Raw genomic sequence first — 14,091 nt, forward strand, 5'->3', positions numbered from 1 at the left:
GGGAGTAGGATAAGAAGATGATGATGATGAATTTACTACATTCGCCTGAGACTCCGTCCGCGTGGAATTAAAGAAAAAGTGAGTAGCCTACATAATATTCCAGACTATCCTTTACATCTAAACCAAATTTCCTCGAGATTCGTTCAGTAATTTAGGCTACAAACTCTAACAAACATCCTTCTAAACTTTCGCATTTGTAATATTAGTAAGAAGTAAGATTGTATTGAATTAATTGATGAATTTTTTTTTGCAAAACATAATGTGGTCTCAGTATTATAGTATGAACCAGTTCAGAATATCTTTGTCTTCTGTAGATTGATTCATGTTGTCTTTTCAAATAAAAGATTCATCAATTTTAACCAAAACCTTGTAATTAATTATTTACGGCTTACTCACCTATACTTTTATTTTTTCGGTGTCGGCACCGACCAGTTTCAGACCCTGCGGGGGTCCTTCTTCAGGGCGAGGATTAAGTATATAAGAGCGCTGGCCCGCAGTGCGAAGCGCGACGCGAACGCGACACATACTTAACCCTTGCCCTGAAGAAGGACCCCCGCAGGGTCTGAAACTGGTCGGTGCCGTCACCGGAAAAATAAAAGTATACGTGAGTAAGCCGTAAATAATTAATTATAAAATGTCTCACGAAAGTTTAAATAATTTAAAACCTTGTAGTTGCCCATCATCTTTTCAAATCCATTGGTGGATATAGACCTCCCAATTACTAGTATTCGTAATGTTTTACTGATGATTCTTTTGATTTGGAAACAGCATATCACTTTATGATTGAATGTAGACGACAAATGTAGGAGAATATCGAAAATAATTCAACTTACGTCCACCGGCAAGACAAAATATATTGGTCACCAGAACAGATGAAATGAAAAGCAAAGACATTTTCACTTTTCCGTGCAACTGACACGTCCGAACCACACGTTAGTTAATCAAATACTGATTGATAGATTTTAATTAACAATTAGCTTGTGCTGTATGAAGAACTCAGTCGTTTATAAATTAAATAATCCATTAAATTTAATAGTTCTTTATTACTATAAAAAAGCGATAAATAGATGGAATAATAAGGTAAACCAATTTCGTGTAGGTACATAATTTATAAATCTTTGCAATAAAAAAATAAATTTCAAAATTTGAAATAATGTAGCAGGCATGTGCTATATTAAGAGTCAGTACTAACAAATTCTTGTAAATTCAGATAACAATCCAACATATAAAATATCGGATTTTGTTACTTTATCTGACATTTTAAGCTATCAGAGCCTTTATCAGACAGTGGTGCGACAGGCCCTAAGAGCGATTCTCATGTCAAGTTTTATTTTTTTTCTTTAGATTCGTTAATAGTTTTGTAAATCCACGGCAAGACTGGGAAGACTTTGGTGTATACTCCGGGCACGTCTCGTAGTCCGCAAGAGTGGCTGAAGCTGGTTATACCGATCACTTGATAAACTAAACTTAAGTTAGGCGATTTATACATTAATGGACCGCCTGAGTCTCCATTGCAGCTGTCTTGACCCTCCTCCCCTCCCGCGCATATTTGATTATTCGATAATTTGCCGTACTCCTTTTCACATTTCTGGAATAAAAGATGCAGAAGTAGTGTAAAAGAACAATTACTATAGTAGTGCAATTTTTATTGGTAACATTTAACATGTGATCGAAATTTAAAAACGTTATAACTGATTTTTTTTTTAATTTGTGCCATCATCAAGTTTTTTAGAAGTTATCTTCTAAACAACTGAACGGATCTCCAAGATATTTTGCATAGATGTAGAGAATAGTCTAGAAGACCACATAGGTTTACCAAAAAAATACCAAAATTTATCGATATACGTTCAGCCGTTAAGTTTACAAACTCTAACAAAAATCCATTCATTAATCCATCTCTCCATCTAAACTTTCGCATTTATATTATAAGTATGATTAGGCGAAGGAAACATCGTGATGCAATACTCGTATGTATAGTATTTTACACATATGAAATAAAACCATTAGTAATGTCCTAGTGATTCAAACCTCCACTAATTTAGGGTATGCTCGATTCTCTTTGCGGTAACGTATATGAGCTGGTAACGTTTTGTTTTACGACCCTAAGATACAGAGCAGAATGTTATTGTGACAATAAGACGGTATCTTACGTTTAGAGGCACGTATGGCAGCGACACGTGCCGTTTTACATCACTGAGAACTCTATTCTGTAAATCCACCAGACCCCAACCGGCCGCTTTGAATATGGTATTTGAAGTGAAGTTTGCACTTTCATCAATCTCTGGTAGACAAATGGGGTGAATAAATTCTGAAAAATTATTTCTATATTACTAACAAGCAGATTAAAAAAATATAGACACATCACTTGAGATATTTTTCACATGATCCAGCCTCAAAAGCATATGTCCAATTGTATTAGTCAAAAATAAAAGGCTCATATTTCAGAAAAATTACAGATTAGAAACCACCACTACCCACCACAACCACCACTGTTGAATTGAATTATACTAGAAAATGAAAGTCTTGCGAATAAGCCTTTGCTTATTCGCAAGACTTTCATTTTCTAGATTTTTATATACATTTGTGACAATAATTTATCCCATTAAAAATTTAAAAAAAAACTGAGTCCCACTTCCTCTACAAAAATGTGTTCGATGTCATGTAAAACCTAGTCATTTGAGTGTCCATAGTACCACATACAAGTCTTAATGACAAGGTGCTCATTTCTAGAAGAAAATCACTTGCTGTTTATCCCATTTTTATCTAAACCTAAGCAAAGCTCTCGAGAATGGTGTATGTTAATTTGAAGATTAATGGTGTCGTGTAATTGCCAAAGCTTCATAATTTAGCAATATAATGAATTACCCAGAACTAATAAATAATTAATATCCAGAACATAATTACAGGGGCGTCAAAAGTGCCGTGAAGCGCTTCGAGAAAAAAGTGTGGTCGTGTTCGCCTTGGTGCACCCAGATAAGGCATTGGTTTATTACCTGTGAAGTTAACCATTTCGCTGAATTTGACTATCGCGATGTCCTCCAAATCTCTCCTCTTTTTGGACGATTGTTTACGATTAAAAATGTTTTCAATTGGCACTTTGAGAGCCCCATTATTACACATTACTCTCCCTCCATCCAGTACCATGCAGTCGCGTTTTTCTGTTTTTATATTATATTTTCCCAGCCAGATATATTTTCTTAAACATCAGAATCGATTAGAGCATAAAACTTAAATTGGTGATTTTTATTCATTCTCAACGTTCCTTTCAAACTTATAGATAATACTGAGTCTACAAAGTATGCAACAGATATATATCTTTGTAGGAGTGGATTCAGATATGACCGTTAATAGAGATGTATGGAAGAGCAGCACATACTGTGCCGACCCTCCATAAGGGATAAGGGCAAGTTGATTGTATTGCAATAACTCGAAAACTACTAGGCCGATTTTAAAAATGCTTTCACCGTTAGAAAGGTTATCTGAGAGTAGTATAGGATTATTTTTTTATTTTACGCGAGCGAAGTCTCGTGTAACAGCATTAAATAACTTACGGTTTGGCTTCAGATAAGTAAAAGCAGTGTGCTGCTGTCAATGCATACATTCCGCTGATCAGAACCACTCCGCAATTTAATATCTTGTTGTCGTATTCTATCATGCCCAACCACGGGTACGCATTAATTTGGGTTTCGGAGCCACCTGGAATGTTACAAAACAAACATAAATACTATAATTTAGAAAGGAATCTTTTTAATTTCATATGTACCCTACGTTCTTACGGTGAAAGAGACATTGTGATGCCTGCATATATAGGCGATGATATACATATAGAAATTCAAAGATATGTGTGAAGTCAACCCGCAGTGCAGCGTGGTTGACTATGGCCCAGTAACCGTAACTTAGGGTGGGCTCCGAGCCCCCAGTAGGGGCGTGATACAGAATTGAGACCTCCTTCTTTTGGGAAGTCGGTCAAAAAGCATTGAAGAATATTTCCTTAAAACCCTAGTTAACTTACCCATAATTCTAGCTTCGCCGTTTGTCTGTCCACAGCAACTACTGTTTAGTTTATAAGGCTCCGCGGATGGGACGCATACCGTTTCTTCGTCGTCAACGCTATTTATATTATTTTCATCTATCATTTCTGATGAGTCGTTAGAAGACGTTAGAGCACAACATATTTTAGCTGAATCTGTAGCTTCGCACCTGTAATATTAATATTTTTTGAATAATTCAGCCTTTTTTTTTATAATACCAATCAAGCGCCTAAGGTTTTAGGGTACGGATTTCCGATCTTGCAGTCGAGGGTTCGAATCCATTGGACTATTGTTGTGAACCATATCCTAGTACAAGTCTAGAGTTTAGCTGGAAAGGTTAAAGGAAATATTAGTAAATTAACAAAAACCTACTAATATTTTTTATTTAAAAAAAAGAATAGATCGATTGACCACGTGGAGTCGCCGAAAAGGCATAGCCACTGCCCTTAGACATCCACAATAGCAGATGCGTTGCCAAAACCCAATTACTACTACCAAATGATGCACATAAAAAGGATGCTTCCTCTTCGTATGCGTCTCTTCCATTATCAAATCCACTCGTCCCATAATTTCCTTATAATAATAGCATGGAAAGGTTGAGAATTTCAGAATTGAAATAACATCCTTTTTGTCTGATTCCTCTTTTAAACTAGTTTTAACGATATCTACCTGAGTTCTCGAAACATTTTCTTTCTAATGTCGACATTATATGTTTCTCCTATATGTCTAACGAAATCATCGCAGGCATCAAATTTAATACATTCCCCTTGTTGACCGTCGGGTGTTTTGCACTCGTTGCGTGTCGGCACTAACTGTTGTTCCATAGAGGGGCAACAAATCTGGAATTTTATTAAATAACTAGCTGTTGCTCGCGACTTACTCCACGTGAAATTTAAAACTATAGCTAACGTTACTCAGTGATAACGTAGCTTTCTAATGGCAAAGTAATTTTTGAAATCGGCCCAGTAGTTATTTCAATAAATATAAAAATTCAATATACAAATATTTCCTCTTTGTATTACTATAGATTATTTTTCATTTAATGCTTATATTGGAATTTATATTTCTAGTAAATGACATATAGAAATCTATTTGATCACACATCAGATTGCAATGGGGTATCCACTGCTCTGGAAACTTAATTATGGATAGTGTAAATATCATGGTCTCGAAATGGCTTAAAATTTTGATTGTACTGATAATGCGTAATAATAGAAGCTATAACATCTATCTATATATCTATACATACAATAAAATTGGCGTGTCTGTTTGTAATATCAAAAGAAAAATTCCAAATTTCGAGAAAATGATGTATTTATGTTGCTCATAACGTAAAGCGCCTTTTAATTTTTTTTGTCTGTCTGTCTGACTGTCCGCAAGTTCGCGGTAGTTCTGGGTAATCTCCGAAACGGCTGGTTCGATTTCGACTAGACTTTCACTGAAGGGTAGCTGACTTGGCTTGGCAGGCATATTAAAGGCTACTTTTTTTTCTTAAGATTGCGTGGACGAAATCGCGCTTGTGCGCGTGTAGCTACATATATCTTGATAATTATAATTAACATTACTGTGCATAGTAATGCATGTTTATATGTTAACAAAATGGTATATCTTCTTACCTTGTTTTGCCCGTTTAATTTGCATGGTTTTGAAATTTCATTTAATACGGTTTCATTGTATTTATTACTATTATTGTTCAAACTTTCACATTCCTCAATATTAACACATTCGGCGGATAGATCGTCAGGTAATATGCAGGTGCTTGCTGCAAATGCAAGAAAATTTTTATACAGACGCTAGTCTAAGCCGCAAGGGAAGAGCTATGCTCCCGTGCGGCTTCATCCACATGAAATTGTAGACAGTTTATTTTTTTATTATATTAGTGAAATTCAAAATACAAATGTCAAAAATCATATGCACAAATGACAAATGATAACCTTGCTTCCTTGATGTGCGCTTGTAGCCACATGAAAGTGTTATCCAATTTATTGACCCCTAAGTTGAATAGCGTGAAAATATGTAGCCTAAAGTGTGTCGTAGGTATATGGCTTTTGATTAAAGGAAGAATTAGTCAAAAATATGCTGTGTTTGCTGACATCCTACGCCACGAAGTAGTGTGTGTTTACGCTTTATTTCATTAGTAGATAAATTGGATAATCTGAAAACTTTATGAGTGTGGAGTATAGATAGATTATACTTGTCCTTACCACATAAAGCCAACACAGTGTTTTAAATACATTTCAGCCCAAACATACTAAAACCTTGTATAAGTAAGTCGGTGGTTCAGGGGTTTAAGCACTTGAATTGTAATCTAAACGTCCTAAGTTCGTATCTCGCCGTACCAAAGTGATTTTCGATTTTTGAATTTCATATGTACATACCCCACGTTCTTACGGTGAAGGAAAACATCGTGATGCCTGCATATATCGAAGGAATTATAAGATGTGTGAAATCAATCTGCAGTGGGCCAGTGCAGTTGACTATCCAACTACTGTCCTAGTCACTCTTAAGGTAGCTGGTGATGATAGATTGGTTTAACTTACCCAAATCATTGGATGTAGTTTCATTATCGTTGTTAGTTGTCGTTGTTGTTGTTGTTTCGTCCGTATGTTCGTTTTCCTTTATATCCTCAGTTGCGATACAACATATCTGGCAATAAATTTATTGAAAAAAAATAAATAAATTGTTAATTACTAGATGTAACCCGCGACATACCCACGGTATTAGAAAACATACGAACTACAAATTGTAAAACAAAATAATATTACAAATGCAAAAGATGTATGGTTGTTTGTTAGAATTTGTAGCCTTGGCTTTAATAGATCTCGACGAGATTTTGAACAGATTTTAAGCATATTCTGGAAGAACACACGGGACACTCAATTTTGACTTTTTAAGGTTTCATCCGGACTGAGTCGCGGGCGAAAGCTAGTAATAAATAAAATGTTATAACTTACCATAGGTTCATGTCTTCCATTGTAACAGTCTCCTATAATATCCTCGGTATATAGTTCCCGATGTATCTTGAGACTCTCGCATTGTTCATATTTCAAACATTTACCAATTTTACCGCCTGGTAACGAGCAACCGATTTCTAAAAGCAAGTTATTGAAAACTCCGTTAATAATGTATGTGTTTTGTAAGAATACCTATGTATTTAATCTTAAACAATGATAATTTTATTCACATTTTTCGGGTAGTAAATGGTAAGAAAATAAAACCCGGCAACACTCGAAATGTTCCACCCACTGGGATAAAAAAGCTAGCTTGCTAGTATCTAAGTACAGTTTACGGTTTGTCATATTTACAAAGGTATTTTGTTAAAGATAATTGTAATAAATAACTATTAAGTACTTTAATAAAATACTGCACCTCATGGAAGACAGAGATTATGAAACATAAATACCACACTTTTTAAAGTAGGTTTATCCTTAATTCGATTGTGTTCATTGTGACGAACAGCTAATTTAAAATATCTACTGAATTTGTTTAAAAAAAAATACGTGCGATATTGATTATAGTATGTTGGTAAAATGCCTTGAACGTAACAAACACAATACCCTCCGTAAGTTGTAAAAATATAATTGCAAATTAACTTACCTCCATTAGGATTTTTGAGGTTGACATTTATTGACAATAATAAAGAAATGTATGGAATTGGATGCATGTTCGTGCTGGGTGACTATATGTCCTCTATTAATTTATAAATTTACCTCTACTGTGTTAAATACTGATATTTGTTGCGGTTTTCCGATTAATTTTATTTGATATATTTGTTACAGGAGCGACAAAGGAAATCGGCACAGCACTAACAAGGGTTTGCCTGCGTCATCGGGCAATAGAATCCAGAATGAAGACTTTCATAAGGTAAAAATGCTATTTTCTCATTTGTCTTCGTTGTTCTGACACTATATGGGACAGCAGACAGATTTAATGTCTTCTAAAGTGATCTTAGCAATGTCATCACAGCTTACGCCTAAGTTAAAGTGACTAGGCCACAGTCATCCTGCACTGCGGGTCGACTTCACATATCTTTGAATTTCTTCGCCGATATGTGCAGGGATCACGATGTTTTCCTTCACCGTAAGAACATTGAGTAAATTATGTACCTATGAAATTCGAAAACATATACAAACCTATTTCAATGTGGTCGATGACAAATAATGTTAATTAAATACAGGATACCTTTTAAGGCTTCAATTATTGGTTAAATATAATTTGTTGGAATTAAAATTTCCTGTCTATAGAATTAGTTACGCAAATAATAATTATACACTCGTAAATTATATCTTTTTACTTCATGTTAGTGTTATTTTTCTAATTGTTAATAAAATAACTGACTAATCCTTTTTGAAGTTAAGCGGAAAACAGTTTAAATACATATCATTCGTCAAATGTTGGTTAGATAAGCGCTCGTTACAATAGTACTAACCATACGCTAACCATATTCGTAAAAAACTTACATACGCGTTAAAACATTACCATCTTGGATTAGTTGGGTATTTTATATCACCCGAGATTTCTACCGCGTGGAAATAAAAAACAAAAATAAGCAGGATTTTTGTTCTTCCCGAGTAAGCTTTACATCTATGCTAAATTTCATGGAAATCTGTTTAGCAGTTAATTCAACAAACTCTAACCAACGTCCATATAAACTTTCGTTTTTTTTTTAATATTAGTAGGATTTTTACTTATTGTTATCTCTACAGTAATATATTAAATATATCATCAATCCTACTAATATAATAAAAGCGAAAGTTTAGATGGATGGATGTTTGTTAGAGTTTGTAGCCTAAAGGGCTAAACGGATTTCGATGAAATTTGGTACAGATGTAGATATAGCCAACTCCCTTTTGTTTTTTTTTATACCACGCAGACGGAATCGCGGCCGAAAGCTGGTAATAACATAATAATAACAAAGGATAGTAACGACCTTTTGGAATATTATGTTCTGTGAGAAGTCGTAATATAATCTTCAATTGTACTTGCGTTTAGATTCTCATAACCCTTTATTTGTGTATTTCAGCACACTGATGGATCGTCTGATCTCGCCGTTGTGTGAACGCGCTGAAGAATGGAGGCGTGGAGCTTGCGGCGGTGCTCTGGGCCGAGAACATGCACGTGACTGCAAGCGGGCCCGGGCAGAGTTGCGCCGGCGCGTGCAAGAGGCCCAGCGGCATGCGAGGAAAGCAAGGCGCGCGCCGCCTGACGCTAAACGACGGGCTGACGTGTCTATGCAGGTAACTTACTCAGTCACTAAGTATAACTATTAATTAAGAGGCTTATATTAGTCTTTATCTACATTTTTCTTATAAGAAAAGGATGAGAAGGTTAATTTGATTACATGGTAGAGGAACATGTCTTTATGTGCGGCTTCTTCGTAGATTAAGGATAGGCAACGCATCTACAATAGCGGATGGCTGCGATCCTTTTTGACGGATTTAGGTGGCCGCTAGCTCGTTTACCACCTTATAAAAATAGTTAGAACTCCTAACACAAAGTTACGAACGTGTAAAAAGTGGTCCAGCCTGCTTTGATGAAAGATTTGGTCGTGCTCTCTTCAGATAAGAAAGAGCTATATGTTAGTCTAATGGAATGGTTATACGATTCTCTAATACGAATGTAGTCTACAAAACTTCACAGATTTGGACTGAAAGTAATTTTATAGCAAAATAAGAATAGTTGGATAAGGACCTATACTGTCGTTTCACTTTTTTAGTGTTTTGATTTTATGTTTTCAGGACGTTCAGGAGCGCAAACAGCAATTGGAAGAAATGGAAGAGAAAGCCGTTAAGGCTGCTTTGATTGAGGAGCGTAGTCGTTTCTGCCACTTTGTTACTCTACTCGATCCCGTTGTGGTGAGCAAGCGTTATCTATGTTAATTTAAGCTTTGTTGTATTATTTGTGCAAAAGTATTAAATAAATAAATAAAAATAAATGATGAAGCGTAAACACTGACTACTTCGTGGCGTGAGATGTCAGGAATCACAGCATATTTTTGAATAATTCGTTCCACGATAAAAAGCCCTGCACTTTACGCGGTTTAGGCTATATATTTTCACGCTATTACACTTAGGGGGTAAATAAATTGGAAAAATACCTTCATGTGTGAAAGGGACCATAAAATACAAGCTGCCAACGTTAAGAAAGCAAGTTTGTCATTTGTAAATTGTAATTTTGACATTTGCAATTGAAAATTTTACAAATATAAACAGTAAAATAAAAGTTTTTGTAATTTCATGCTTATGAAGCTGCACGGGAACTGCTAGATTCTTAACTAAAGAGAACTACTAAGAGTGAAATGAAATCAAGATGTTTGTATTTAATGTTTTTCTTTAATTTTTTTTCTAGGAGAGTGAAGTCGCGATGCTCGCTGAAGTGGGCCACTTGCAGGAGGGCAGTGAACAGCTGCTGCGACACACATCCGAACCCAGGACTCTACCGGCCGCCAGTCTCCAGGTATATTTTAAAATCATTTTTATGTCTTAAGTAATATGACTTAACTTGACAGTCCTTTGTGAAAGTAACATTAATGTAACTTATTTGTGTAAGTAATCCCTAAACTTCAATGGTACAAGGTTTCTTCCATCTTATTGTGCTCGGGGATAGAGTTAAAATATTTAGATCATTCTTCTTTTATTACACGACACACACAAACACAGAATCACTAGAACTGTGCGATTCAAAAAACATCACTAACACTAAAACACAAGCACTTTTACCTCTCGGGGACTTTATTTTCTTCACAGTTCACTTAAGACTTCTTCACAGTTTATTTTCCGCCGTATGACTCCCCTTATATACCCCGAATTTCGATCTTCTTTTCGTTATTCATTTGTCATTTTATTCCAGAACTTTCTCGATTGTTTGAAATAACATATTTCAATAGAACATTCTCGATGACGCTTCGTATGTTCCATACATCTTGTCGCGAGTGTCTTTTCCGATGCCAACAGATGGCGTTGCGATAGAACATTCTGGAAACTACAGAGACACACAGAGAAGACAGGCGTCAAGTGGGAGCAATTCCGCATAGTCTGATGAGTGTGGTGCCGGAGGCCTAATTTTAGTCCCTTTCCCACCATTTCCTTATACGGAAAGAATGGGAAGGGAAAGTGCATTTGATGTTGGAGGGGAAGGATAGGAAGGGGAAATCTTTTTTTTTATAATATAAGGTGGCAAACGAACAAGCGGCCACCTAAATCCACTGAAATGGAAAGCGACCGCTGCCCATAAACATCCGCAATTGCTGATGCGTTGCCTACTCTTCATTGACGAAAGAGGAGAGGCACATAAAGAGGAAATTTTCCCTTTCTATACGTCTCCTCCACCGTCAAATCCACTTTTCCTTCCCATCCTTTCCTCTCAAGAAAAGGGTGGAAAGGGGAAGGGATTAAATTAGGCCATTTTGTGTTTCTCCTGCGTTGATTAAGGGTAGGCAATGCATCTGCAATTGCGGATGTCTATAGGCAACGATCGCTTCGCTTTCTCGGTGGATTCAAGTGCCAGCTTGCTTGTTGCTTAATGTGAACTTATCAATGGATGACGTCGCGTCACTATTGTACATAGGTGTTGTTATGTGTTCCAGGTGATTTGTGACGTGAAGTCTTGCTACAGCGGCTGGGCGGAGAGCGAATCCGCCCCCCATTCGCCGTCAGCGTCATCTCGTCTCGGGAGCCGAAAGTCTTCTCTCACTTCGATATCCTCATTGAATAGTCAATGTTCTGACCAGCAACATGGTAAGTGTCAGCTCACAGACAGACAGATTGTAATTAGATTATTTAGGTCCTTCTGAACCTAATTCTAGGTTATGTTTAGAAGAATTAGTGTTAGGTAATCCTCATAGATGGACATATATTAAGTAAACTTTATTGAAACGGTTTAGTATAGGTTTGCATTTGTATGAAGTGGAGTATTTTTTTTTACTAAAGGGAGGGACAACAATAATTTCAGATTTAACACAAGCTGAAATTAAGAAAGTAAAAAAAAATGGCCTATGATACTCAGTTATAACGTAGCTTTTTAATAGTAAAATATTTTTTGAAATTAGTCCAAGTTTGAGTTGAGTTTTTGCAATACAAACACAAATACAAATCTTTCTTCTTTTAGTGTAGTGTCCTTATATTAGTGTAGACTAGCTGTTGCCAGATACTTCGCTCGCGTGAATTAAAAAAACTAATAAAAAATGGACTATGTTACTCAGTTATAACGTAGCTTTTTTAATAGTGAAATATTTTTTGAAATTAACCCAATAGTTTTTGAGTTATTTCAATACCAACAAAAATACAAATCTTTCTTCTTTATTATATTAGTCTAATCTAGCTGTTGCCCGAGACTTCGCTCGCATGAAATTAAAAAAATACTAAAAACGGCCTATGTTGCTCATTGATGATGTTTTTATAATAGTGAAAGAATTTTTGGAATCGACCCAGTAGTTTTGTGTTATTTCAACATTAAAACAAATAAATCTTTCTTCTTTATTATAAGTATAGACTACCTGTTGCCCGCGACTTCGAGATGTATTTGTAAATAATTTTTTTGTCTTATTTTTCCAGGTGTGTCCGGATCTACAGTTAGTTGTTCAACGCCGATATCTAATTCGTCCGGAGGAACGATTCCAGCAACTTGCGGAGAATCTCAAAGATGTTTGTCGCAGGTATTTCATATTTGCATGTAAATATGCTTGATATTATATATTTCATTTTAATTTGGCTGATTTAGTTAAATGTTTTGAAACTGCCTTAATTAAAGTAATATTTTGTCTTCATTTGCTATCTTTTTTTTTGTTATGATGTCGTAAATTTGTGTTTTTTTTTTTAGATTCTTTAGTGCTTATTTTTGCTGTTTCAAACTGTTTCTGTTTAGAATTGTATTTATATTTCTTTTGCTATTTGCATTTTTGTTTGTTTGTTTGTGTTGTATAGTCAGGGCTGCGTCTGTCGAGCGTCTGCAGTTCGGACTCTGGCTTCCGATCGCAGGACACGTTGCAGCGACGATCGCTCTACATTAATGTACTGTAAAACTTTCATTTTGTTTTTTTTTTTATTTTTTTTTATAACACAAGGTGTCAAACGAGCAAGCGGCCACCCGCCAAAATGGCGAAGCGCTACCCATAGACATCCGCAATTGCAGATGCGTTGCCAACCCTTATCCGACGGAGGAGACACACATAAAGAGGATATCTCCCCTTCCTATGCATCTCCATCGTCAAATCCACTTCCTCATCCCATCCTCTCATAAGAAAAGGATGGTAAAGAGAAAGGGACTTAAATTAGGCCTCCGGCACCAAACTCATCAGACTGTACACGGAATTGCTTCCACTTCACGCCTGTTTTCTGTATGGTCGTGGTATTACACCGAACGAGCCCTACAGTCCGATGTTAAAGCGGGCACTACCACTAATAATATATTTTATGATTATAGAAAGAAAGGAAATCTGTGAAAGTTACTTCTATTACTTAGATATCAGGATAATTTGTCTTTTTTAGAATGATTTCTTTAAGGTACAGAATTATTGATACAAAAAAACAGGAATTAAATCTTTGGAATATAGAAAGAGTTGGGGGCGTTTGAGACCTAAAGTGGAATTAGAAAATTAAGATTTTTTAGCCTTCTTTTTATCGCTTGCCTATTTCATATTCTGTTCTTTTTTTATTATTTTTGTAGTGTTTTGCTTTAGACAATTTAGACAGTTTTATATTTTTGTAAATATTAGTTATTGAAAGCTTTCTTGTGTTTTGTGTCTTAAAATAAAGAAAGTAAGTAATTATTATTTAAAATAATTTTATTAGCAACAAAACTTATAGATAACTAGCTGTTCTCGTGCGGCTTCATTCGCATGGAGTTATAAAAACTTTATTTTATTATTTACATTTGTCAAATTCTCAATTGCAAATGTCAAAATACCAATTACCTTAGTATGGCAATCTTGCTTCCTTGATGTTGGCAGCAACTTATGGTCTCTTTCCCACGTTAGGGTTTTTACCTAAAATATTTACCCCCTAAGATTAATGGCATGAAAATATAGAGCCTAAAGCATGACGTTATTGTCGGGATTTTTATT

The 14,091-nt window shown here is 35.6% G+C and overlaps 2 protein-coding genes across 2 annotated transcripts in view; one reads left to right on the forward strand and one right to left on the reverse strand.

The window, feature by feature from the left end:
• LOC106109943 (MTSS1-like protein) overlaps positions 1-14,091 on the forward strand; it is a 138,624-nt gene that overhangs the window by 106,714 nt on the left and 17,819 nt on the right. The window contains exons 4-10 of the mRNA XM_013291601.1: positions 7,811-7,895; positions 9,055-9,268; positions 9,770-9,886; positions 10,380-10,487; positions 11,617-11,767; positions 12,584-12,684; positions 12,953-13,046. Of these exons, the coding sequence (XP_013147055.1) occupies positions 7,811-7,895; positions 9,055-9,268; positions 9,770-9,886; positions 10,380-10,487; positions 11,617-11,767; positions 12,584-12,684; positions 12,953-13,046 (870 nt within the window). The remainder of the gene's footprint in view (positions 1-7,810; positions 7,896-9,054; positions 9,269-9,769; positions 9,887-10,379; positions 10,488-11,616; positions 11,768-12,583; positions 12,685-12,952; positions 13,047-14,091) is intronic.
• Positions 1,126-7,710, reverse strand: LOC106110004 (serine protease easter-like). The gene is made up of 10 exons (XM_013291677.1): positions 7,629-7,710; positions 6,986-7,122; positions 6,572-6,677; positions 5,648-5,793; positions 4,701-4,870; positions 4,013-4,200; positions 3,552-3,696; positions 2,994-3,196; positions 2,151-2,308; positions 1,126-1,588 (listed from the first exon to the last, which is right to left on the reverse strand). The coding sequence occupies exons 1-10, from the start codon at positions 7,693-7,695 to the stop codon at positions 1,328-1,330; spliced, it is 1,581 nt and encodes a 526-aa protein (XP_013147131.1). The 5' UTR covers positions 7,696-7,710; the 3' UTR covers positions 1,126-1,327.

The sequence above is a fragment of the Papilio polytes genome, unplaced genomic scaffold (genome assembly GCF_000836215.1).
Source record: "Papilio polytes unplaced genomic scaffold, Ppol_1.0 DF820956.1, whole genome shotgun sequence".
Lineage (NCBI taxonomy): Eukaryota > Metazoa > Arthropoda > Insecta > Lepidoptera > Papilionidae > Papilio > Papilio polytes.